The sequence below is a fragment of the Rattus rattus genome, chromosome 2 (assembly GCF_011064425.1).
Source record: "Rattus rattus isolate New Zealand chromosome 2, Rrattus_CSIRO_v1, whole genome shotgun sequence".
In the NCBI taxonomy this organism is placed as follows: Eukaryota; Metazoa; Chordata; class Mammalia; order Rodentia; family Muridae; genus Rattus; species Rattus rattus.
The window spans coordinates 143383696-143410355 of record NC_046155.1 but is presented as its reverse complement, the minus strand read 5'-3'; the positions used below and the strand labels follow the sequence as shown (position 1 = coordinate 143410355).

The following is a 26660-nucleotide window of genomic DNA, read 5'->3' as shown; positions in this document are numbered from 1 at the left end:
TAAAATGGGGTTTCTTTAGCCATCATGACCCAAGAACATGAAAATAGAAGACAGACATGTAGGAATATTGGGGAAAGGGGTTGGTGGGATGGGACTGAGGTGTAAGAGATAACAGTAGAGGGATAAATGTGGTCAAATCACACTCTGCACATGCATGAAAATGCCAACATGTCCCCTCAAAATGAGCGTATGCCAATAATAACTTACAACCACAATCAAAAACCACTTCATGCCCATTTTAAGAATAACTATTGAAAATGGGAAGTGACTGGTGCTGAAGGGGACAAAGAAACTGGAACTCCAGGGTACTTCTGTCGAGAATGTGACAGGATACAGCTGCTGCAGACAGCTCCATGGTGAAACCCCAAACAGACACAGACACGAGGAGCTGATCCAGTGGTTCCACATCTGACTGCGCCTTCTCAGGGCTGAGACCAGAGTCTTGAGGGAACTTCCATGGTCCATGGTCATTTCAATGTAATCACTACAGCTCTCAGCAAGGAGCAGCATTGGGTATCCACCACAGAGCAGCGAGGCATACACAAGGGAACATTATTCAACATGTCTGTGACAAACAGAGGCCTGGACTGCATCATTCAGTGAAGCCAGCACTCAAATGGGACAGGAATGGCATGAGTTCACTCCACTCCCAGGAGGTGACTGGTAGAGTCACAGATAAGCAAAATAGCCCTGAGAGAGAAAGTGGACACAGCCCCATCCCTAACCCAGAAGTTATTACTAGTTTATAACTACTTGCAAAAGAAAATTTAACTGAGTCTCACTTGTGTATACAAACCTCTCTTAAAGCCAGACCCTATGCCCAGCAGTAGATGGTCAACACAAAATTAACTCTATGGTATTTTTGGAGGGATATTTGGTCTCACAATAGTTTGTCTAAGCTTTTTCTTTTAATTTTATAGATCTTTTGTTTATATATTATGCTTTCTGATTTTGTTTTTATGGGTTTTGTATATGTGCCAAAGTTTGTGTCTCTGCATTTGTATGTTTTTTTAGGTCTTTGTGTGTGTGTGTGTGTGTGTGTGTGTGTGTGTGTGTGTGTGTGTGTGTGTATGTGTGTTTAGTTCTATTCTGGTTTTTTTTTATCATATCATATCATATTTTTTGATTCCTGTTTGCTTTCTAATGAGAGAGACAAGAAAGAATATAGATTTGGGTGAGTGGGGCAGTGTGGAGAATATGGGAGGAGCTAGGAAAGGAGAAATCATAATCAGAATACATTGTATAAAAATATCTTTAATTAAAAACAGAAAAGTGGGGCTGGAGAGATGGCTCAGTGGTTAAGAGCACTACCGCTCTTCCAGACATCCTGAATTCAAATCCCAGCAACCACATGGTGGCTCACAAACAACCTGTAATGAGATCTGATGCCCTCTTCTTGTGTGTCTGAAAACAGCTACAGTGTGCTTAAATATAATAAATAAGCCTTTAAGAAAAAAGAAAAGTGTTTTACATGTATGGATGTTTTGTCTGTATATATGAATATGCACCACATGTGTACAGTGCCCTCAGGTGCTAGAAGAAGTTGAATTCCTGGAACTGACATTACAGATGGTTGTGAGCCACCATGTGGGTTCTAGGAACAAAACCCCGACCCTCTGTAAAGGCTATGAGTGTTTTTAAGCGCTGAGCCATCTCTCAAGACCCTCTAAACCCTCAGTTTTTTTAAAAAAATGATTTATTTTAAATCATGTGTATGTGAGGGGTGACGATCACATGATCACAGTGGTCACGTGCTTGTTACTGTAGAGGTGGTGGGACCTGGGAGAATGGAGCTGATAAGTGAAGCAGACAACAGTCTCACTCGATAGCCAACTTTATCCTCTGCACCAGACAATTTATACTATGAGGGCCCGTGAGTATGTATAATCACAAGGAGAAACCATACATGACAATCAAGTCATACATGGCAAACAAGCTGCCCGTGACACACCAGCTGTACATGGCAGGCAGGCTACACTCAGCAAAACATGGTTTTCCACAGAAGCAAATAAAGAAATAACAATATCAAGTTGTAGTTAACAATCTGAAGTAAACTTATTCCTATCTGCTACACCTGCGAGTGTCACAAAAGCGTAATCCAAGAACAGTTCTGTGTTCTGAGGAAACTAAGATCACAGAGGTCTCTTGTCTTCTCACAAGCACTTGTCTCCTCGCATGACCCCATTCTTAGAGCATGTTCCAACACCCACTGAGTCCAGAAAAAGACACTGAATCTCCCTAAGTTGGAACTGCAGGTGGTTGTGAGATACCAGCTTGGGTGCTGGGCACTGTACTTAGGTCCTCTGCAAGGGCAACACGTGCCGTAAGTCTTCTGAGCCATCCCCAGCCCCAAGTCCTTAATTTTTTGAGACAAGTCCTCACGGTGTTACTCAGACTGCCTTGAACCCGCAATCCTCCTGCCTCTGCCTCCCAAGGGCTAGACTCTTAGGTATGTACTATCTATCACATTTTAGAGACTTCTCTCTAGAAACACAACGTTCCATCTTGGAAAGATCAAAGGAGTTGTGGAGATGGCTGGTCCTGTAGGCTACTTCTGAATGTGCTTTGAGTCATATACTGATAAGTTTAAATGAAAAATATGGTAAATTTCTAATGCAAATGTTACCATGTTAAGCTAAGGTAAAGGCCCCAAATGCATTGGTGTTGGCTTGTCAAAAAAGAATTAATAATCAATGACACATGCAAATACATTTAACATAGTTTGCTGGTAGGAAATTACAAGTGAAAACCGGAGTGAGATGCTCGCACATGACTAGAATGACTAAAAGTGAAGAATGAATAGGATGAATGTTTAAGTACAGTCATAATTCCAGATGCTAGACTGGGTGTGGCACATACAGAGTTCAATGCAGAGTGGGAATGCAAACGTGTAGTCGCCTGGGGAGCTGTTTGCTATTTTCACACAAATTTAAACCTGATGGAGCATATGCGCTAAATCTAATGTTTATGGAGTGTAAATTAAAAAGCAAAAGGCAGTGGAGAGGATCTTGAGCAGCATGGAGACTTTGCAATAAATCCATTCTCGTGGCACTATGGCTGCTGACCCATTCACAGAAGTCCACAGCCAGTACCTACACAGTTGAAAAATATTTCCCTCAGTAACAGCAGAAATTGACTGCTAGCTCTGTTAGTGGCCAGCATGGGACATTCCCAGCAGAGAAGTCTCCACTCTAGGTCCCCCAAGAATAGAACACCATGACAGTTTTCAAACCAAAATCCCTACCATGCTAATTCCAGCCAACTACTATAAGAAATTCAAGCCTATTCAGTCAGTCTTTGGATCCTTCTAAGCCTCTTTTTAAAAAAATTATTTAATCTTTTTTAATTGAATATTTTATTTTATTACATTTCCAATGATATTCCCTTTCCCGGTTTCCCTCCACAAACCTCCGATCCTATCTCCCCTCCCCCTGCTTCTATGCAGGTGCTCTCCCACCCACCCACTCCCACTTCATCACCCTAGCATTCCCCTACACTGGGGCATCAAGCCTCCATAGGACCAAGGGCCTCTTCTCCCATTGATGCCAGATAAGGCCATCCTCTACTACATATGCAGCTGGAGCCATGGGTGAAAACTGTCATGTGTGTGTCTGAGAAGACACAAATTTTACAAAATTTTTGTCTTAGTTTGGGTTTTATTGCTCTGAAGAGACACCATGACCAAGGCAACTTTTACAAAGGCAACCATCTAACTGGAGCTGGCTTACAGTTTCAGAGGTTTGGTCTATTGTCATGGTGGAAAGCATGGCAGGGTGCACGGTGCATGGTGCTAGAGAAGGCAGGAGGAGACTAATTCACTGGGCATAGCTTGAGCTTGAGAGAGCTCAAAGCCCACCCCCACAGTGACACACTTCCTCTAGCAAGGTCACACCTCCTAACAGTGCCACTCCCTATGGTCAAGCATTCAAACATGAATCTATCGGGATTAAACCTATTCAAACCACCACAACGATAATGCATCAGGCAGCATTAACAAAGTAGTCAGGTTGGAAAACGTCGTAAACTATACCCTGAACGGGAAAAGTGATTGCCTCAAAATGCATACGAATCTAAACCATTAATCGAGGCTATCGAGAGTCCATTATTAACAACGACTAATCATAAATAATGGCTAGCTCTCTGAAAACACTCAGATTTCCTAACGTGCAAGCGGAAAGAGCACATCTCTTTCCCATACACAGACAAACGGCATCCAACAACTAAACACCAAGCCCGTGAGCACCTCCTCCAGGCACAGCACCGGGGCTGCCTGAACGCTCCCGGAAACAGTCTCCAAATCTCGAAAGCCCAGTGCCGCGACAAGCAGAACTCTCGCGAGAACAGTCGCCGCTTAGCGGGGACCTCTGATAGGTAGGTCGTGGGTATGGCCCGGCCTAAGCCGTCCGGGAGCCGGATGGACAGACAACTGGAACACGATGTGCGTGAGCTCGTCCGGCAGGTCACTGGCCTGCAGGATGAGGCGGATTCCAACTTCCAAATGGCCCTGGACTTCGCCTGGTCCAACTTCAGGTGTGGGAGCGCGGCTGCGAGCTAACGCCGGGCGGGCTGGCGGGCGGATCCGGGTCAGGAGTGCGGCCTCCTGGAAACCGCCGGCTGCTGCTGTGCCTTGGTTTCCCCTAAGTGCCCTTACGAGAAACACGCAGTTGCAGCGGTACATCCTAGAGAGCTGTTGACTCTGCTCTCCCTCACGCAGTACTTTGCACGTCAGAAGTCATTTAATGGCTGGAAAAGTACATTTTTAGCGCGAAATTCTGATCACATCACCAACTCCCCCCTACTCTTGCTCCGGCCACTTGCAGATTTCCCTGCTTCTGTGTCCTCTTTTTGCATAAAACAAATTCAAGTTCTACTACTGAGCCACACGTAGCATGCCTAGTAGAAATCACCTTAAACAGTGAACAATTTGTCAAGCTCTACGATCCTGATTCTAAACGCAGACATGAGTGCGTGCCTAGGTCGTGAGAATACAGACCTCTCGGGTTCATAGCATGCCAACTATCCAAAACAACGAGAGCGATTTCTAATTATGATCTGTAAAAAGAGCAATGATTCAAATAAGCTAAATAACTCAAAAAGCAATTGTAGCACAAGTAATTTTTCTAGTGGCAGGCTTGAGGCAGGTGATAATCACTTTAGAGTTAGGAGAAACATAAGATGTTGCATACTATAACAGCAGTAGTAAAAGCATAGCTATCACTCTGTCACCAGTAGAAAACATGTAACATTCACATTGTATTACAGCTGCCTTATTTCCAAATGTTGTTTGTTATTACATTAACGAGCGTTTGGTCCCACTGTTGTTTACGTGTGAGTGATTTGCCTCTGTATACATGTGCGTATGTGCCTGGTACCCAAACAGCTGATCACCTGGAACTCTGGTTATAGTTTATGTGTTCTGTGAATAGAACCTGGGGTCCTGGAACAAAGGCAAGGAGTCTTAACCCCTAAGCCATCTCTCCAGACCCTTCCCAAAGCTTTCTAATATGTGGTAATTGTACTTGACTATGCTTTTCTTTGTGTTTTATTTTGCACCTTTAGCAAAATTACTCAGGGCGAATGTTAAGATTTCACTGGGCCTCTCTTACATTAAAAAGACAAATGGGGTTGGGGATTTAGCTCAGTGGTAGAGCGCTGCCTAGGAAGCGCAAGGCCCTGGGTTAGATCCCCAGCTCCTAAAAAAAAAAAAAAAAAAAAAAAAAAAAAAAACAAAGAACATCCAGTCACAATGATGTATGCCTGTAATCACATCAGGATTTTGAAGTAGGGTTTTTTTTTTTTTTTTTTCCGGGGCTGGGGACTGAACCCAGGACCTTGCGCTTCCTAGGCAAGCGCTCTACCACTGAGCCAAATCCCCAACCCCCATGATCACATCAGGATTTTGTGCTAAAAATTAGACCCACTTGAGTAGCTCAGGCAGGAGGATTGCTGCGAGTTGAAGGCTATCCTTAGCCTCCTAGTGAGTTCGGAGCCACTAGATTTTGCAAAAACCCTAGGAAAATATGTTATAGTGAACATAACTGTGGGACCTATGAAAAGACAAAGGAGCCAGAGGACAGATTGTAGAAGAAGTATCAGACATATGCAGGGATATGGAGAGCTATATGATGTTAAATATTGTTATACAGTATTGGCATTAAAACTGTATTTTATCTTTACCAGATTTCATCGTTTCTTGGATGTCAACAGTCACAAAGTAGAAAAAACAATAGAAGGGTATGTCGTTTCTCTGTATATCTATATGTATTCATCGATGTGTTTTCTTAAATTATTTTGGTATCAACTGATTCTTTTAATATTTCAGAATTTATGAGAAACTCACCATTCATTCTGATCTCAGCAAAGCTGCTAGTTGGAAGAGATTAACTAAGGAGTTTCTAAATGTAGCTCTTCCCAGCACAGAGAAAATAAAGGTAAGCCTTCAGTTGTGAGTTTTCCATTTGTATTGGCTCTTCTTGTTCTTGTTGTTGCTGCTACTTTGTTGTTCTGAGACAGGGTTTTCTGTGAAGCCCTGAATATTCTGGACCTTGTAGACCAAGCTGCTGTCGAGATCCGAGATCCGGCTGTCTTTGCTTCCAGAATGCTGGGATTAAAAGCAGGTGCCACAGCTATTAATACTGCCAGGCTTTTGTATTCACTCTTTGCGGTATAATTATCATCAATGTGTTATCTCTTCATACACAGTCTATTTAGTAATGTCCCTGGCTGGAGCAGGGCCTCCTTGAGAATGAGTTAACTGTTGCCTCGGGTTTGTTATGAAATGAGCAACATGCTCTTCTTTGCTCCTCTCACTTGGAATTGACCATGGTTATGGGAATCAGCCCTGTTTGGTTACCTTGAATTTCTCAAATAGCAACTGTATTCTAGATCCAAAATGTGCTTTTATATTATGTCAGGGGCTCCAAGGCCACCCTTGCCACAAGAATTCTCAGCACTGGTATCTTCTTAGTCTGATATCATCATTGCTATGGTTTATTACCATTAACTAGTGTAGATGACAGTCAGGAAAGGGATGAATAAAACAGAAACTAAGCACATACATATGTGATAGGCTGTACCCTTAGGTTTATCTAAGTGTAATCTGTGAGATTCACTCACACAAGGGTAAAACTGCCTACTTCTCAAAATGTTAAGTGACGTGTGGTAAAAATTAAATGGAGATTACATCATTCGCTGTGTACTAGAATGAAGGTTTGTATATGTGCACATCCGTGCTCTATTTTGGTGGTGGTGGTGTTTTGGGTCTTTTGAGAATTTCATACAGTGAATTTTGTCTGTATTCACCACCACTCCAGCTCCTCTCAGACCCATCCCTCCTTCCTACCCACCCAATTTTGTGTCCTTTTTTATTTTAATGCATAAAATCTTCATTTGTGCTGCCTCTGTAGTCATGGGTATGTGGCCTTGTATACCTGCCCTATTGTGGACAGAGAACGGTTTCTGCCTCATAAACTACAAATAAATCTACACCCAAAGGACTCTATATCCTCCTATTGAGGTTCCTGCTCGTCCATTCACTGCTTCCACAAAGCCAAGAAGTGGAAACAGCCTACTAGTCTGTCAGCTGACGAATGGATACAAATGTAGCGTATTTGTACAGTGGAATGTTAGTCAGCCCTTAAGAAAAATGAGATTAGGAAATTCACAGACAAATAGAGATGGAAACAGGCATTCTGGCTGAGATCACCAAGACCCAGGAAGGGGGAGATCACATGCTTTCAGTGTGAGGGTTAGCTCTGAATCTTGTACTTGTTGTCTTAGTGTGAGGAAAGAGAACCAGAGGGTTGCAAGTTCAAGGCCATCTACATACCACGACCTTGCCTAAAGCAAAGTATTTACTGGCTACATTTACTGAAATTCCAGATTTCCTAAAGAAAAAAACATAATTGTTCAAAAAAAGTATTTTAAGAAAAAATAGGACACTGTGATTCTAGACATGAGCTTTCCTATTACTGACCAGTTATAAATTCTAAGGCCTGTTAAGTAGTAGTTGGCTGCGAGCCATGCATAAAAACAAACCCTTCTGGAGAATGTTTGAAGCTTTGACTACTTGGACCTCCATTAACTGTTTTCTGCATAGCTAACACTGCAGTTTAGACATCAGTGAACAAGGAAAGACACAGCACAGAACTTTGGGTCATAGGCTAACATGCAGAAAGGTAAATTTCCATTGGGTAAATTTGATTGGTTGTGAGAATCATAACAGATATATTGAGACTTGAAAAAGTTCTGACAATATGGTTTCTAGTAAAGGAAAATCAAAAGACTTGGTTTTGTTTGTTTGTTTGTTTGTTTGTTTTTTAAGTGCTGACCCCTCCATAAGATAAATGCAAACTTAACACCAATGGCTGGAGAAATAACTCAGCAGTTAGGAGCAACTACTACTTAGCCAGAGGACCTAGGTTCAGTTCCAGCACCACTCACAAATGCCTGTAAATCCAGTTCCAGGGGATCCAGCGCCCTCTTCTGGTCTATGAGAGTGCTGCATGCAAAGTACCCATACACATAAAATAAAAAAATAAATCCTTAAAAATAAAGACCAAGAGCATCTTTCACTTGTCTGAGTTTAGCAAACAGGTACATTTGTACTCTGTGCAGTATTTGTGCTGAGTGTTAATGTGATTCTTATAGAGGTCAGATAGTCAAACTGCTAGATATGTTTAATCTTCAGGATGCATATTGCTACTGGACAGGAACTTCACTTTTAGCCATAATATCATGTTCTAAAGAATTGTATTACAGTTCCTTTAGCCCAGTCAAATGTAAATGTCTTACTTTGTTAGAAATAGAGAACCAAATCTCATGTGACTTAGACTCCTTATATGAAAACATTTGAATTGTAGAAGAAGGTTGGAGACTACGATTTATTTATGATAACTCGTATTTCCTAAAATGAACAAAGTAGGTGTGTAAACAGCTGTTGTGTAGCTCTTTCATTACTCAGTCTGGTTTCGGCAGTACTCACCACCCTCAGGCTGACTCACTCTTTTTTGTGTTTGTTTTAAAGACAGATACACATTATTCCATACTGTCACTCCTTCTGTGTCTGTCTGATTCTCCTTCAAACAGCAATTATGTGGAAACACCGAGAGAGAAAGAAGTGGGTATGTTACCAGATACAAATTTATTACCTATAATAATTGGGATTTTTATTAAAAGCTGCAAAATCATAGCCAAGGCTACACAGAGAAACCCTGTCTTAACAAAACAAACCAAAACCCTGTAAAGTTAGACTTTTATTTTATGAAGAGAAAACTCAACACTTGAGGGTGAATTAATTCAAGTGATAAAAGATATATTGGAATTCAGATTTATTAAGTGTCTCTCCCTTGCTCACTTTCTCTTTTTTTAAGACAAGGTTTCATGTACCCAGGCTGGCTTCACACTCAATAGCCTTGAACTCTCTTAAGGTCAAGGATCTCAGGCGTGCGCCCCATTGCCCAGTTTCCCAGTGTTACAGAGCTGACCTTCAGCTCCATGCATGCTGGGCAAACATCGTCTACCTCCCACTTCCAACTGCCTTGATGTTTTCAAACTTAGTTCCTTGGATGTACTTTGAGTTTTATGTGGGCTTCTTTACTATGTAGCTTTATGGGTTTTAGGGTTGTTGGGGGTTTTTTTTCTCCCAGATACTTATGATAAAGCTGATGAGGTCCTTTTGTTCAATTTTAGAAAAGAAGGATGATTTTGACTGGGGAAAATACTTGATGGAAGGTGAAGAAGTTGGCCTTGGTCCAGATATGGACACACCGGTGAGTGGTGGTTGTTCTGCTCATACAAATGTAAGTGCCTGCCCACGTGGCAGCAGTAGTCCTGGTGTGTCCTTCTGCCACAAAGCATACTGTTTAACATGATCGCCACACTAAGCCAGGGAGTCCGCTCCTCAGGTAAAGGTGCTTGCTGCCAGACCCAAACAGCAGACTTGCATGAAAAGAAGGAACTCCTGCAAGTTGTCCTCTGATCTACCCATGTGAGCCATGGGTGAACATCGTGTGTGTGCATATGTACACTCTCTAAGTAGAATGGAAACATTAACTTTTTAAGCTGTGGAGTATGGAAGATTTGTTAATATTCTGGGTTAAGTGAATGTATATTAATGTAATTTACATATTAAATAATACTATATTATAATTATTTGGTGTTGTTTTAAACAGAAGGAAAAGGGAAATTTTTTTTCAAATTACAATACCCCTCCCCAAAATGATTATTTTCAAATAGGTCAGTATAATAAATATACTAAGTAATTAATTATATTTAGTTCCTATTGTACTATAAATCAAGGATATTAAAAAGCATGCATTATTCTCAGTCACTAACTCAAAGCAATAGTACATGTGGGATTCTTTTGGAATTCAGAAGTGGTTCTTGCTACTTCTATTCAAAGAAAGCTGAATTCACATTTTCACCACAAGTAAAACTGACTGAAGTGAAACTAAAAACAAATTAGTTTTCTATAGCTCCTCATGACTCAGAAACTTCTGTCTGCACTCTGTCCTTCCTCGTCACCTTTCCCCTCTCCCGGTCTCCTTCCTACACTTAGCCTTTATCTACATTATTCCCATGCATGTAGACATCGTGGACTAGATGTTCAGTCTTCGGATTGTTATCACCTCAAATCAGACAGGTCCATTGTGGAAACTTATGCGACAAAGAAGCTTTTATTTGGCTTTTGCTTCTCTTCAGAAATGTTCTTCATTTTTAGGCCTAAGTCACTCTAATGGTTACAGCCTCAAGAGTGTGATCGTTTTTCTCCTTAAATCAGAATTGGTCTGAAGACAGTGACGATGAAGATACCCAGCAGCCCTTAAGCAGAGAAGACTCTGGGATACAGGTAGACAGGACTCCATTAGAAGAACAAGACCACAACAGAAAAGGAGGCCTTCAAGTCTGCTGGGAAGGTATTCTACATGGTTCAGTGCTGGTGTTTTCTCACAAGAGGGCTCAAGTGGCAGGATTCAGATCAGCGGCATTGCTGAGCATATTGTGAGCTCTGACATTCCTAGTACAGTGGTTCTGAGCATTCCTAATGCTGCAACCCTTAAATGCAGCTCCTCGGGCTGTGCTGACCCACAACCATAACATTTTTTCATTGTTACTTCCTAACTGTAATTTTGCTACTGTCATGAACCATAATAATATTTGCTATGCTATGGGTGTCTGATGTGGCCCTCAGGTTGAGAACTGCTGGGCTAGTAGATTGAATGTGTGCCTAAGAAGTACCACTCTAGCTTTTATCCTTTCTGTCAGTTCAAAAAGGAAACAAAGCACTAATACGCTAATATTTTAATTGCTATTTTATGTGTAGGGAGGATGCTATGTTTTTGTTTATACCATGTACATGCCTTATACCCACAAAGATAGAAGAGGGCATCAGATCCCCTAGAATTGGAGTTAGAGATGGTTATGAACCACCATGTGGGTGCTTGGGATCACAGTTGAGTCCTCTTCAAGACCATCCAATGTTGTTAACCATCGAGCCATCTCGCCAGTCCTAGAATGTAGTTTTTCTATAGTAGTTCTGATAACTTGGTCCTAAATGTGTTCTTTGTTGTTGTAGAAGAATTAACCTTTCTGAATTTAGTAAATGGAGAAAGATTGCAGGGTTTGTTTTGACTTGAATGCTCATCTTTTCACCGAACAGTGAGCAACTAGGATTGGTAGACATTTTAGAAAATACTAGAATATAGATAAAGACGATATTTTGTCCACTTTTATTTCTGAATCCCAGTCTTAATACACCTTTCCTGTTGGCGAGTTTTAAATACTCGTTCTAATTTTTATCAGTCACTGTTCTGCATTACAAACATTGTGCTAACTGGTATGTTAAGTTATATAACTGGCATTTATATGTAAATCTTCCTTCCTTTCCTTAGAACTTGATCCTAAGTTCTGTCCCTATTAGCATGGGAATGTCTCCTCCTCTGTTCTTAAACTGTCATTGAAGTCTGGAGTTTGCAATTCTGTTTCCAACACATTTTCCCTTGATGATAGACCCCAGCTTACCTCGGCTACCCCACGTTCCCTGCACCATCTGCACTCTTGTGAGAGTTTGACTTTGATACCAGTTCCTGCCTTCAAATCTCCTAAGGATCCAGTTAGCTCTAGGGAATTATCTGTTTGTACTTAACTGATTGCTTCTTTAAGGACTTCACGTATTTGTTGACTTGCCTCTTCTGTGTATTTCTTGATGACCGCTATCATCTATTTACTTGTTCCCCTGGAGTTTGGGTTGTTTCCAGACAGGGTCTCTTTGAATCCGTTCTCCCTCTAACTCCTGAGTGAAGGAATTAGAGAAGTTTACCATCATGTCCAGCTTCATTTGGTTTTTGTATCTATTGCCTTCTCTGCTCCAGTTTTTAAGGTCAGCATTTTGCAGATAACTTTTAATCATCTTGCTTAAATCAAAAATAATCTCTGTTCCTCATATTTTTCAATCAAACCTGTGAAGTTGAGCCTCTGAAGAAGTGGCTGAGCACTTAAGAGAACTTGCTGCTCTCCAAGGAGCAGAATTCAGTTCTAAGCTTCCAGGTGAGCTGCTCAGAACCTCCTGTAACCCAGCTCCACAGGGTGACAGCACCCTCTTCTAGCTTCTCTGGGTACTGCATGCACACACATACTCATACACATAAATAGAAATTTTAAATTCTTTTTTTTTTTTTTAAAGATTTATTTATTTTTATGTATGTGAGTACACTGTTGCTCTCTTCAGACACACCAGAAGAGGGCATCAGATCCCATTACAGATGGTTGTGAGCCACCATGTGGTTGCTGGGATTTGAACTCAGGACCTCTGGAAGAGCAGTCAGTGCTCTTAACCACTGAGCCATCTCTCCAGCCCCGAAATTTTAAATTCTTAAACAACAATTTTTCAGATGGTCAGTGTTTGTCTTGAGATTTCTGCTGAAAACCAACATTTCCCTGTATTTTTGTGAGTGCTTGTTTTATTATTGTTGCATTTGGGGAGGAACTTCTTCTCTTTTATTTTTTTGAGATTATAATACAATTACATCATTTCTCCTTTCCTTGCTCCAAACCCTCCCAAATGACTCCTCCTTTTGTTCTCTTTCAAATTCATAGCTTTTTTCTTGTTTCATACATGAATACAACTTACTCAGACTGTATGTATGTTTTCAGGGCTGACCATTTACATTTAGTATTGACATCCAGTTGGTGTGTTCTCTCCTGGGGAAGGCTTCCCCCACCCCAGCTCTCAGCATTCCTTGGTTGCGTGTAGTTCTTTGTGTAGGGTTTCCGTCTTGTGAACTTTCTCAAATCCACAGTAGTTGTCTGTTGTTCGAGTCATGTTCAGGCAGCAGTGTCGGTGAGACTTTATGACGAGGTTTACTGACATCCTAGGAGACAGAACCTCAAAGCAAACTCCCTATTATTCTAGGCTTTCTGCATGCTGTTCTGCACTGGTTTCTGAGCCTTAGGTGCAGGAGTCTTGCAGATGCATCAGTTGGGATTGGGCTCTACAGATCTGCATTTTGGTTGGTTATCATTTTCTCTACTTGTTTCCATCTGTTGCAAAGAGAGCTTTCCTTAAAGAGAGATGAAGACTACACTTACCTGACTGGACTCTAAATAGAGTCTCATTTGGATCATTAGATGTCTCCATATTTTTATATGCCATGAGATTAAAGGGTCCAGTTTCTTTTTCTACCATCTCATGAGACAGTTTCCTAGTAACATCCTTGTTTGATGGTTTTATCTTGATTATGCATCAAGTTCTCCTTTGTACTTTTTTACACATCTTCTGTTACTTTAGTGTTTGCCTACCAGGGACAGACTTTATGTTTTGTTTTGTTTTGTTTTGTTTTTGCTTTTTTTTTTTTTGACTTTATGTTTTTGTAGCTTGTGGTTTTCTCTCTTAATGTATGGAAAGGATATCCTATCCTTTTCAAAATTGCCTTATCTCTTTGTGAACCTGTACTCTTCCATGGACATTTTAGAAGCAGTGTGACAAATAATTCCAACTGGATTTTTATTAGGGTTTTGGTAAGTTTGTAGTTTTAACTTGAAGTAGCTGACAGGACCTCCATTGTTTTCCAATTATCTTGTATTATGTTAGACCTTACATGGATGTAAACACAGCCTTATGAGTGCTCGTTAATGCTTTGCCACTGAGCATACCCCCAATCCTATTAAGATTTGTGAGTTGTTTGTTTATTGGTGAGGTTCTTTTTTATATTCTCAAGTATTCATCCAGTGGTTTCTGTGTCTGTTCACATTTTCATTGTGAATCTTGAACAATTTGTTTTACTTTGTTTACGTAGGTGTAGTTTCTGTGGTTTGTCTATGTTAGGCATTCTTGGTGAATCTTCATTGTAAATTTGGTAGTTTGTTGGTTTCTTTGGGTTTTTATGCAAATGATTAGTATTAATTTGTAGGCATTAACAGTTTTATCCCCTCTTTCTAGTTCTTTTCGTTTTTCAAGACAGGGTTTCTCTGTGTAGTCTTGGCTACCCTGGAACTCACTATAGACCAAACTGGCCTCAAACTCAGAGATCTGCCTGCTTCTCCCTCTCAAGCGCTGGCTTTAAAGGCATGCACTGCACCACCTGGTCCTTCTAATTCTTAAATCTTAACTCACTATAGACCAAACTGGCCTCAAACTCAGAGATCTGCCTGCTTCTCCCTCTCAAGCGCTGGCTTTAAAGGCATGCACTGCACCACCTGGTCCTTCTAATTCTTAAATCTTCTATCTTTATGACAATTTGAGTAACTCTAGGTCATCCCTCTCACAGACTAGACAGTGGCCATGGAGGGCCCTCATAGGCTTTTATCCTGAGGGAGCTACACTTTTCGTTATGAAGAGATAAAAGTTCCTGGTCACTATAAATATTGATATGTGTTTCGCTTTTTGTGGCAGATGAGCCAGATAGCCGGAGCTGGCTGGAACAGCATGTAGTCCATCAGTACTGGACAACCAGGCGCTCCCGGATTCCACACAGTTCACATTTGCACTCCAATTTAGCTGCTGTCTGGTAAGCAGAACTTCTTATTTAATATAATGACAGAACAAACTTTGATGGTTAAGCATATAACTTTGGTTCGTGACTTAAATCATAAATTGTAAACTTGTTGGTTTTAAACAAGTGTAGTGGAATGTATGCGACAGTAAACATAACATCATGCTGGGGAGGAACCGAAGGCCTTAGACACATAACACAGCACTGTTTTGCTGAGTTGAACCTTACCTCCCTTTAGCAATTTCTAATTAATATTTAATATCATGAAATTACTAATGGCACTATGTTTATCTTCCATTTAAGTAGCTTGATATATGCTAGCCAGTATTTAATTTCTGTTTTAATGTACTTACTATAAAAACACTAATTTTTTAAAAATTGCATAGTTTTAAGCAATTAATAGAATGATAAAGCAATTGTAATTGCTCTGAACATGCTTCACTAAAAAGATTTCAGTGAATCTGAAAAATGAATATGGAGTGAACTTAAGACATTTATTGTGTTTATTTTTTAATTGCTGAGTATAAAGCTGCATATATTCATTGAGGCAAGTAATTTTACTTAAAACTTTTCTGTTGACCTTTGATGTTTGCTCTTTAATAGGGACCAACACCTGTACAGCAGTGACCCGCTCTATGTTCCAGATGACAGGGTGGTAGTTACTGAGACACAGGTCATTCGGGAAACCCTATGGTAAGAAGCATCAGCCTCGGAGATTGTACTGTTGAGAAGTAAAATTGTTTTGTTTTGTTTTTAAGAAATATACCCAAGAAATTTTACTGGGAGGCTAGAAACAGGCCTTAGGGATGAATTTCAGACTTTAGATAAATTTTACTGTGAAGATTGTGTAATTTTGATATATTCTTTCCTATTTTAAATAATTTGGGATTGTGTTAGACCATCTTTTTGAATACCTGAGTTTAAAGCAAGGTTTGCTGCTGACTGCTTATACTTAAAATGTGTCTGTGAGGGTTGTCTGTGCTAGACCCAACACTGTGAGTCTCTTGCAACCTCTGATGAGCCCCTGGGTCCAGATGGTGCTAACATTCTATCCACATCTGACAGTGTTACACGCGCAGTGGTTTTTTGTATCTTCAGAAGTTTTAGTGGTTTCTGTGTCTGTGCGTGTGTGTGTGTGTGTGCGTGTGTGTGTGTGTGTGTGTCTGTGTGTGTGTGTATGTGTCTGTGTGTGTGTGTGTCTGTGTGTGTGTGTATGTCTGTGTGTGTGTGTGTGTGTGTGCGTGTGTGTGTCTGTGTGTGTGTCTGTGTGTGTGTGTATGTCTGTGTGTGTGTGTGTGTGTGTGTGTATGTTTGTGTGTGTGTGTGTCTGTGTGTGTGTGTGTGTGTGTGTGTGTGTGTAGGGGTGGTTGAACTTATAAAATGATGCTGAAATATCTTGAGTCTTAATCCTGTGAAGTTTGACAATCTTCCCATTTTTGTGCAATTGACCTATTTTGTCCCCCAATTCTGAATTTCCAAAATAAATTTCTCAGCTATACATTAGTGATTATTTTAGTAAACTTCAAATATATTGATCTTGATCTTTTCTTATTTCATTTCAGGTTACTTTCAGGGGTAAAAAAGCTGTTTATATTTCAGTTGATAGATGGGAAGGTAACTGTGAGAGACAATATTATCGTAACTCATTTGACACACGTAAGTATCTATGTTTATTGTTGCTTAAAAATTAAATTTAAAATTAAACAGAAGTCTTTTAAATGTTGGTAATAGACCTTTAGAGCATTTTACATTATCAGATTTATTGAAGAGAGTAAAAACTCTAAAAAGTAAAATTGAGTTGTGCATCATTACAGAGCTTAACCAATTCTTAAATATTTGTGACATTTAATTTTAATTTTTATTTTATCTTATATTCTGTATTGAGAAAGCAGGATATGTAATGATTTTTTTTCTGTACTTTATGTGTGTTTTTTAAAAGTATAAGCCATAATTCTGTAGTATGTACAAATTGATTGTTCACTGTTTCACTGGACTCGTTCTATTACTTTGTCATGTATCACACAGTGTCTTTTACAGTTTGAACATTTGTGAAAGGCCAGCTTTAAACACTTACACTTGACTTCTGTTGTAGAGCTGTTTACGATCTGTGCTGGAACAGATAGCAGCATATGGCCAGGTTGTGTTTCGGCTCCAGGAGTTCATCGATGAAGTCATGGGGCACAGCTCTGAAAGTCCATCACCAGGAAATGGTCCCATACCTAAGAAGACACCTGACGCTCCCTTTAGGACCTACCAGGCGTTCATGTGGGCCCTCTACAAATACTTCATTAACTTCAAGGAGGAGCTTACAGAGATTGAGAAGAGTGTTATCAGTAGTGGTAGGTCTTTTTTTTTCTATTTATAAACTACCTAACTCATTTTGAATACTATTAAAGTTACTCAGTTATTGATAAGACATTTAAAAATTACATGGCAAATAAGTAATTTTCATGAATATATTCGTTTTTAAAGTGATTTTAGGGCTGGAGAGATGGATAAGCATGGCAGATAAAGGCACTTGCCACCAAGCCTTACAGCCTGAGTTTAATCTGTAGGACCTGCATGATAGAGGAGAAAACCAGTTCCTTCAAGTTATCCTCTACCTCCACATGTGCACTGTGGACACACATCTCCCTCCACCACCACCCATATATGCATGCACACACAGAAACACACACATTAGTAAATGTAATAAAATGTTAAATAACTTTGAAGCTACCTTAAATTTCTATTTTTAAGCCATTTGTCTGTAAAAATCCAAAAAATGCCGCAGTTTACAGTACTCACTTTTTCTTGTTCCACTTCCTCTCCCAAGACAGGCAGCTCCTGTACATTCTTTTAGAGAGTACTATGTATGCATATGAGAGTGCCCCCATTTCTTTTTGTGAAAAAGTTGTTTTGTTCATGCTGTGGTGGACATTTGGACTGTCCCCACTGTACTGTTAGCGGTACCTGCGGTGATTACCCCTTACACACGTGCAGAGTAGAACTGATACATCAGAGCGTATATAAAAAGTGACTTTTGCTAGATTTTTCTATATTTCTGTACAATTTAATATAGATGAGTTTATGCTCTTGCCAGGAGGGTCTTGTTAACTAAGGCCAGAGTAGCACAGAGAGGGCCCATGTGTGCTTGTTTCCTTAATTATAACAGAGTCAGCTGGGAAACTACCATGTCACTGCAGCACGGTCGCTGGACCAGCGTAATGGGGAGGCATAGCATCTGTGCGATGTGCCAGTCTACCACATGTACAGAACTATGCAACCGTGATGTTCAGGATAAGGAGCTGTGTCACTGCCACTCGAGAACTTGGTTGAGCTGCCTCTTTGTAGCTTTACCATGTGTAATTTTAGTTTGTGCTCTTTAAATGAAGTTTAGTGCCCTTCTATTACATTAATGACCACTTGTCTTTCTTTTCTGATTCTTATCAGTTCCCATATACATTATTTTTGTCTGAATTACCTTTTTCTTCCTGACTTATGGAAGTTCCTTCTTTAAGGAAGATATGATATTAAAGATAATGGTATTAAAATATGATATTAAGGGGTCTGGAGAGATAGCTCAGAGTTTAAGAGCACTGGCTGCTCTTCCAGAGGTCATAAGTTCAATTTCCAGCAACCACATGGTGGCTCATAACTATGAGATCTGGTGCCCTCTTCTGGTCTATAGTCATGCATACAGGCAGAATGTTGTATACATAATAGTAAATAAATCTTTAAAAAACAGTACTTTAAAAAAGATATGATATTAAAACATTCCACCCTCCATCCGGCTATACCTTTCCTTATGTCAAAGAATAACATTATCAGTATCAGTATTATATGTTGGTCACAGATGTCTTTCCTTGCTATTCAGTTTGATTTGTTGATACTTAACAGATACAACAATAACACTTGCAATAGTGGTGAACAAGTTGGCACCTCGATTGGCGCAGCTAAAGGTCCTGGACAAAGTGTTTAGCACTGGAGTGGCAGAAGTTCCACCTGATACTCGCAATGTCGTCCGGGCATCTCACCTGCTTAACACCCTGTACAAGGCCATTCTTGAATATGACAATGTTGGAGAAGCCTCTGAACAAACTGTATGTTGGACTTGTGGATGAACTAAAGTGCATTATGAAAGGATAAAGGATAACCTGTTGTAATTCCTTGTTAAATGATGAAGTCATGGTATGCCAGACAGTTGTTCAAAATTTTACAGCTTCCAAATTTATGGCTGGCTTACTAGTGTTAATTACCAAAAGAACCAGAAGAATGAAGCAAAAGAAAAGCAAGAAGTGAAAAATACCTATGTGGCTTATATAGACAATTATCAAAAAACTCTTTTTTTACATAAAACACGGCTAGGAATAGTGGCACACACTTTTAATCCTTGCACTCAGGAAGGAATAGTAGGCAGGTTTATTGAGTGGAAGGCCAGCCTGGTCTGTATAAGAAAGTTACACCAAGGGCTACATAGTGATACTCTTTCTAAAAAGGAAAAAGGTTACAAGTCTATGAGAAGGAGTGTCTAAACTTGTCACAGTATGTAACAGACTTCTAGGACCTGGGGTGGAAATTTTAATATGTGTATTTAATACTACTGAACTTACATATTGAATGGCTAAGATGGTTGTAAGCATTAAACTCTTCAGTACTCAGTACTCAGTGACTTTTTCATACCAAAGTTCCCAAGTCCTTCCAGTCTTCCCCAAAACAACAGTCACGTCACATATACAATAGTCTACTCTCTGGTACAACTTCTGTGTTAAATTGTTTTCTCTTGCTGTGATAAACACCATGACGAAAGGCAACTTGGAGGGAAAGAGTTTGGCTTATACATCCATGTTACATACTGTACATCATCCAAGACAGAAAGTCCAGGCAGGAGCAAGGCAGAGGCAGGAGGCTTGGAGGAATGCCGCTTACTGGTTTGCTCCTCACGGCTTGCTTAGCTTGCTTTTTGTATAACCCAGGACCACCTGCCTAAGAATGGCACTACTATCATTAATAGACTGGGCCCTCCACATCAATCATTAATTCAGAAAACCCTCCACGGACTTGCCTGCAGGTCAGTCTGAGGGACAAATTTTCTCAGCTGAGGTCCCGTCTTTCCAGATGACTCTAGCTTGTGTTGACCTAAACAAATCAGTGCAGGAGGGCTCTTGTACGAGTGATGAATGTTATATTTATCCCTCAGCTAGATGGACATCCAAATAAAGGTCTTACAGTTTACATTTTGAGAATTTCAGTTTCTTCGTTTCAAAATGTGTAGGAAGACAGTCACTTTTTAAAGTTATTTAGAAATGCTTAAACTTGATCTTACTTAGCCTAGTGAGAGGAGCTCTGAAGACTAACCAGGCAAGATCTCATCCTTAGGTCTCCCTCCTGTTCTCTCTCTGGGTGGAAACAGTGAGGCCCTACCTACAGACTGTAGATGAATGGATCGTCCATGGACACCTGTGGGATGGTGCAAGGGAGTTTATCATACAGAGGTGAGGCTGTGCATAGAGTTCAGGGGATGCTGGGTGCGCTAAGTTGTACATGGAACTGCGAGGGTGGGTTGGTGATAGCATAGACGTGTCCTGCTGCTTCTTTATAAGGAGATGGCAGGTCCCAACCAGTTAAAAATACCTTGAGTTTTCTGTCAGTTCACATCTTTACATAGCAATTCATATTTTTTAATGGTATTTAAATGCTTCCTATGAAATGAAGCAAGATGACATTACATATTACAACCTACTGACACTGTAAGTTATCAATAAGATATGACAATAGTATAGAGTATGACTTTGGGCCATTTATTTCCTAAAATAAACTGCAGATTTTCTTCTTAATGTAATATTTAATAAAGAAAATAAAAATATTAATCCATTTACAACAATTTCCCATTAGTTAATTGACTTTTCTGAGCAAACTCATAAACTGTAATGGAAAACTATTTGTAATAATTTGAAGTAATCATATTCAGTTTAATTCCAATTCAGGAAAATATTTCATTTAAATTTTAATTAAATTGAGAGTACTTACCTTTGCACATTAAACTGAATGAGGATAGATAAAAACTATTCCATATTGAAGATTGTTTCGCTAGCAGTTCATATTCCTGTGGTATAGAATGTCTGGACAACTAAACTAAAACAAAGTATGCTGTTGCTTAAGGGAACAGAAATTAACATTTAGAATTTCTTTGAATCTTCTTAGGAATAAAAATGTTCCGGTAAATCACAGAGACTTCTGGTACGCAACATACACACTCTATAGCGTGTCAGAGAAGACGGAGAATGAAGACAAAGTGAGTGACAGTGCCAGTGCCAGCTCTGGCAGTGACCAGGGGCCCTCCAGCCGACAGCACACCATGGTGTCCTTCCTCAAGCCTGTCCTGAAGCAGATCATAATGGCTGGCAAGTCAATGCAGCTGCTGAAGAACCTCAACTGTGCAGAGGGCTCTGCATGTCAGGCAGCAGCCAGAGGTAGCCTGTTTCTTCTATGCATGACTTCTCTGGTCTGGTTTAGCTTTTCCATTCACTGTTGTCATCCTCAAAAACAAAGTGGCCACAGCTGTTTATGTCAGTAGAAATTAGCACTGTGCTTTTTGTTTGTTTGGTTGGTTCAGTTTTTTTGTGACAGCATTTTTCTACATAGCCATGGCTATCCTAAAGCTCACTGTGTAGACCAGGCTGGTCTTAAACTCAGAGATCTTCTTTCCTCTGCTTCCTGAATACTGGGATTAAAGGTATACATCACTCTGGTTTATTTAATATTTTTTCTTTTAAAATTTGTTACATGTATACAATAGATTTTGATACCTCTGAGTCTTTCCTTGTCCATCTCTTCCCAAGCTTCCCCCTGCATAACTCCCTCCCAATTTTATTTCTTCTTAGCATTATGTTTTAGTAACCCACTGAGTCCAATTAACTCTACTTATAGGTACATGGTGTGGGCAACCTAACATGGCCACACCCCCAGGCAAGGTTACTCTCCCTCAGTAGCCAATAACCTAAAATAGCTCCTCCACTATTATAGAGTGTGGAGTGTGGCCTTGGGAGCCTCTCCCTCATTTTCAGCTGGCTTGGTTTTGTGCAGGTGACCACTATTGCTGTGACTTGGTAAGTACAATGGCCACATCTTGTCCATAAGGCAGCATTTCACAGCACTCTGACCTTTAGCACTTATATTTTCTCCACCCCCTCTTCCTGGATGTTCTCTGAGCCATGCAGGCAGGGAGATGAGATTGATGCAGATGTCCCATTAGAGCCTGAACACTTAGTCACTTTGTCTCGTCACTTTGAAAAGTTAAGGGTTTCTGCATTAACCTCCAAAGAAAGAAACTTATTTGACCGATGAGATCTATGGTCAGGGTTTTGTCAGCTGAACACTATCTAAGTCATTTGAGAAGTGCAACTCTATATAGAGAACATGTATTCATAAGATTGTCTATAGACAAGTTGATATGGGAGAGCATAGCCCACTGTGGGTGGTGCTAACCCTGAGCAGATAGTCTTGAGTTTTGTAAGAAATCAGGCTGTGGAAGCCATGGGAACAAACCAGTAAGCAGAGTTCCTCTGTGGCTTCTCTTTCAGTTCCTGCCTTGAGTTCCCTTCATAATGGAGTACAACTGTAAGCTAAATAAACCCTTTTGTTTCCAAGTTGCTTTTGGTCATGGTATTTAACACATCAATAGAAACCCTAACCAAGATATATTTATTGATTTAATATTAATAAATACTACTCATTACTAAATACTAAGTATTACTAAATAGTACAGAATATTAGTTAAAATGTTTAGAAGGCAGTTTGACAACATGACCATTTAGCAAAACAAATACTAGGTTCCCCCATAGGGTTTATAACCATCTGAGTAAGCCATGGGTCTTTGACCAAGTTTTCAGTACCGACATGAATTCCTTCCTATAGATCCAACCCAAAAGCAGCAGATTAACCACACAAATTCTATGCAACTATTGTACCATTGTGCGCGTCTTTCCTGACAGGTTGGGTTTGCAGTATTCAGAGTCCAGACATTTGCTTTGGAACTGTCCCTGATGGCAGTGGCCTCTACTATGTCCTTTATTTTATGTGTACTACTGTTTTGCTTGCGTGTATGTATGTCTGTACTACATGTATGTCTGGTACCCACAGAGGTCAGAAATGGGTGTTGGATTTCCTGAAATTTTAAGTTGCAATGAAGGTTCTGGGAATTGAACCTGGGTCCTTTGTAAGTACAAGTATTCTTAACCAATGAGCCATCTCTCCAGCCTCCAAATTTCCTGATGGTCTTGTGCTTGAACTCCAACATACCTGGTCTATGGTTGATACAATGAATTGGTCATGGTCCTACAGTTTCTTTTCTGGTTTCTCTCTTCTCTTTCTGGTTGGTCTAAGATAGAGCTAGCACCTGACAGAGGACCCAGCCTCTGGCATTTTTAATGTGGTACACTGTTTCACTTTTGAATGGACCTTTGCAAGTTTGAACTTGTTACTTCAGTTCAGACAATCCTCAGAGGATTTTTTCTCTTTTTAACCTTTTTGGGGATATAATTAATTTTTTTAAGGTTTATAAGCTGAAAAGACTTGAATGAGGCCAACATTGTTTGGGTTTTAAATGACCGCAATACTTTGTTATTTTATTCTGACGTATCTACCTTAATAATTTTGCCTCATAAAAGATTTCCTTTTTTAACAAACTATAATGGGCCAGTGTTGATAGTGTCTTTTCCAGTGAAATTGACTCCTGTAAGTCTTACTGTGCTCTTATACAGGATGGTAATAACTTAACTTTGAGTTTTCTGTTTCAAAGATTATTTTGTTCACAATAAAATTAGCCTATACACCATGATAGTTAATCGGAAATGTTCTGTTTAACTGAGAGTAAAAAGTGGTTTTGATATACTGTAAAGATAAAACAAAAATAGCAATAGGTCTTTATAGATAATAGAAAACTATCAAGCTCTGTAAAGATGAAATTCATTCTTAAAACTTTTTAGGGCTGGAGAGATGGCTCAGCGGTTAAGAGCACTGACTGCTCTTCCAGAGGTCCTGAGTTCAATCCCCAGCAACCACATGGTGGCTCACAACCATCTGTAATGGGATCCGATGCCCTCTTCTGGTGTGTCTGAGGACAGCTACAGTGTACTCATATAAATAAAATAAATATATCTTTAAAAACAACAACAACTTTTTAACATTTATTTTTTATTTCCACATGCATGCATGTGGTATGTGTCTCTCTCTGTGTGTGTCTGTATTTTGTATGTCGTCTATGTATGTGTATGCCTGAGAAGGCCAGAGAGGGCATTGGAGAGTATTGGATTCCTTTCCCCCTTTTTTTTTTTTTTAATGATTTGTTTATTTTATATCTATGAGTACTCTCTGCATGTACACTTGCATGTCAGAAGAGGGCATCAGATCTCATTACAGATGGTTGTGAGCCACCCTGCAGTTGCTGGGAATTGAACTCAGGACCTCTGGAAGAGCAGCCAATGCTCTTAAGTGATGAACAATCGCTCCAGCTCAGCATTTGATTTCTCAAAGCTGGAGTTACATGCAGTTGCAGGCCACTTGAAGTGGGTGCTGAAAATGAAACTAGGGTCCTCTGCAGAGACAGTATGCTTTCTTAGCTGCTGAGTCAAAGCTTCCTCCCCACCCCAACGCAGTCAACCTTTTTTAAAATATATTATGTCTGTGTGAGTATATGCCATATGTAAGGATGACGATGGAGACCAGAAGGCATTAGATCCTCTGCAACTGAAGTTAACTGAAGTCGTGAGCTTCCTAATGTGGGCACTGGGAACCAAAGTCTGGTCCTCTGGAAGAGCAGAGGGAATGCTGCGCTGCTTCTCTCCCTCCAGCCTGTGAAACTTACTGGGGAACTAGTAGCTTGGGGAACAGAATTCATTATACATATTTGTATTTCAGATGCAGAGAGAAAAAGCTTATATACCCTCTTTCTGGAATCTATACAGTTACGCCTTCAACATGGAGAAGATTCTACTACACACATTCTTAATGAAGAACAAGCAACCAAAGAAAACCTAATAAAGATGCAGTCCATTGCTGAAAGGCACCTTGAGCTAGATGACATTCACGACCCACTGTTGGCCATCAACTTTGCAAGGTGATAACATACACCACATTTTCAGTGACTGAGCTAACAGTATCTATGTAATACTTGGTAGTTGTTTCTTCCAGATAGATTTTTCCCTCCTTAAAAACAATCTTTTTTCTTTCTAACAGATGGACCACAACAAGATATTATGTTCACTTGTGTCAGGTGTATAGTTGTGCTCCCTCGTTTGTGAAAGCATACAGATGTGACTCAGCTAACATCTCTCTTGTACCCTAGCACCCTAGGAATATTTGCTCACCTAGAATATGCTTCTAAAAGGTCCAGACAGGCTCTGTACTGCCTCCCTCTGTGTTACATGTGTTTGGGTCTTAGAATGCTGTGAGGAACTTCACTCCAGTGGAATAAGCATTAATGCCCTTCATTAATACCATTCACTGTGTATAGCACTAATGAAGGAATAATTCCAACACTGACCCTAATGGCAGCAGTGATTCACAAAGGATACTCTGGGGAAAAGGTTTCTTTCTGTAGTGATTGATAATTTGAAGCTAAAGGTAAAACTGGGACTCTAGGTTGTGGTTTATTAGAATTCTGTCAACAACTCATAAAAATGAACACTCACATTTTAATATTGAAGGTTGTATTTGGAGCAGAGTGACTTTCATGAGAAGTTTGCTGGTGGTGACATATGTGTGGACAGATCATCAGAATCTGTGACCTGCCAGACTTTTGAATTAACGCTGAGGTCTTGCCTCTATCCTCACATTGATAAACAGTATCTACATTGCTGTGGAAACCTCATGCAAACCTTAAAGCGAGATTTCAGGTAAAGGGGTTGTGGGGGGAGGGGGCGGTTTAACTCTGGAAGTAATAACTTGTTAGTAACCAACGGATTTTTCTTTCCTCCTTTTCCTTTTCTTCTTCTTTCATTCTCTTTTGGTTTTGTGTCTATGTGTTTTGGGTACTGACAGTCAAATGTAGAACCTTCTGTACAATAATTTTGGAAGTCTGTATTTCAGGCAAACTTTAATTTGAAAATGGATATGTATTTGTTGACAATCTTTTGAAAAGATCTGTTAACTGTCAAGATTTAAGTATATTGTGTATTTAATTATCTAAAGATCTCTGTCAAAAGGCATACCAAAAGAAAGAAACTCTCAAAATATGCAGTGTTCTCTGAGAAGAAAAATATGTTATTTGGTAGTAGATAACTAGTTCTAACTCTGGCTTATTCGTGTCCATGCGTAGTCTCCATAAGTTCATAAAATTGCTTTCGATTGCTATGATAAAACACTGACCAGAAGCGACTTGGAGGGAAAGGATATATTTGGCCTACAGCTCACATTTCATCATTGATGGAAACCAAAGGAGGAACCTGGAGGCAGGAGCTGAAGCAGAGATCAGAGTAGCGCTTCTTGAATGGCTTGCTCCCCTTGGCTAGCTCAGCCTACTTTCTTATATAACCCAGGACCACCAGCCCTTTCGGGTGGCATCATTCACAGTGGGCTGGGCCCCCCTTATCAATTATGAATCAAAAAAAACAAAAACAAAAAACTTCACAGACTTGCCTACTGGCCAATCTGATAGAGGGGTTTTTCTAACTGAGGTTTCCTATTCCAGAT

General features: G+C 40.0%; 1 protein-coding gene across 1 annotated transcript in view; it reads left to right on the top strand.

Moving 5' to 3' along the window:
* Window positions 1–4266: 4266 nt before the first annotated feature.
* Window positions 4267–26660, top strand: part of Tubgcp5 (tubulin gamma complex associated protein 5) — a 35415-nt gene continuing 13021 nt past the window's right edge. The window contains exons 1-15 of the mRNA XM_032893520.1: window positions 4267–4530; window positions 6181–6234; window positions 6323–6431; window positions 9026–9122; window positions 9691–9770; window positions 10781–10916; window positions 14891–15005; window positions 15594–15683; window positions 16553–16646; window positions 17083–17329; window positions 18870–19072; window positions 20349–20464; window positions 21174–21442; window positions 24888–25086; window positions 25676–25864. Of these exons, the coding sequence (XP_032749411.1) occupies window positions 4385–4530; window positions 6181–6234; window positions 6323–6431; window positions 9026–9122; window positions 9691–9770; window positions 10781–10916; window positions 14891–15005; window positions 15594–15683; window positions 16553–16646; window positions 17083–17329; window positions 18870–19072; window positions 20349–20464; window positions 21174–21442; window positions 24888–25086; window positions 25676–25864 (2144 nt within the window). The 5' untranslated portion in view covers window positions 4267–4384. The remainder of the gene's footprint in view (window positions 4531–6180; window positions 6235–6322; window positions 6432–9025; window positions 9123–9690; window positions 9771–10780; window positions 10917–14890; window positions 15006–15593; window positions 15684–16552; window positions 16647–17082; window positions 17330–18869; window positions 19073–20348; window positions 20465–21173; window positions 21443–24887; window positions 25087–25675; window positions 25865–26660) is intronic.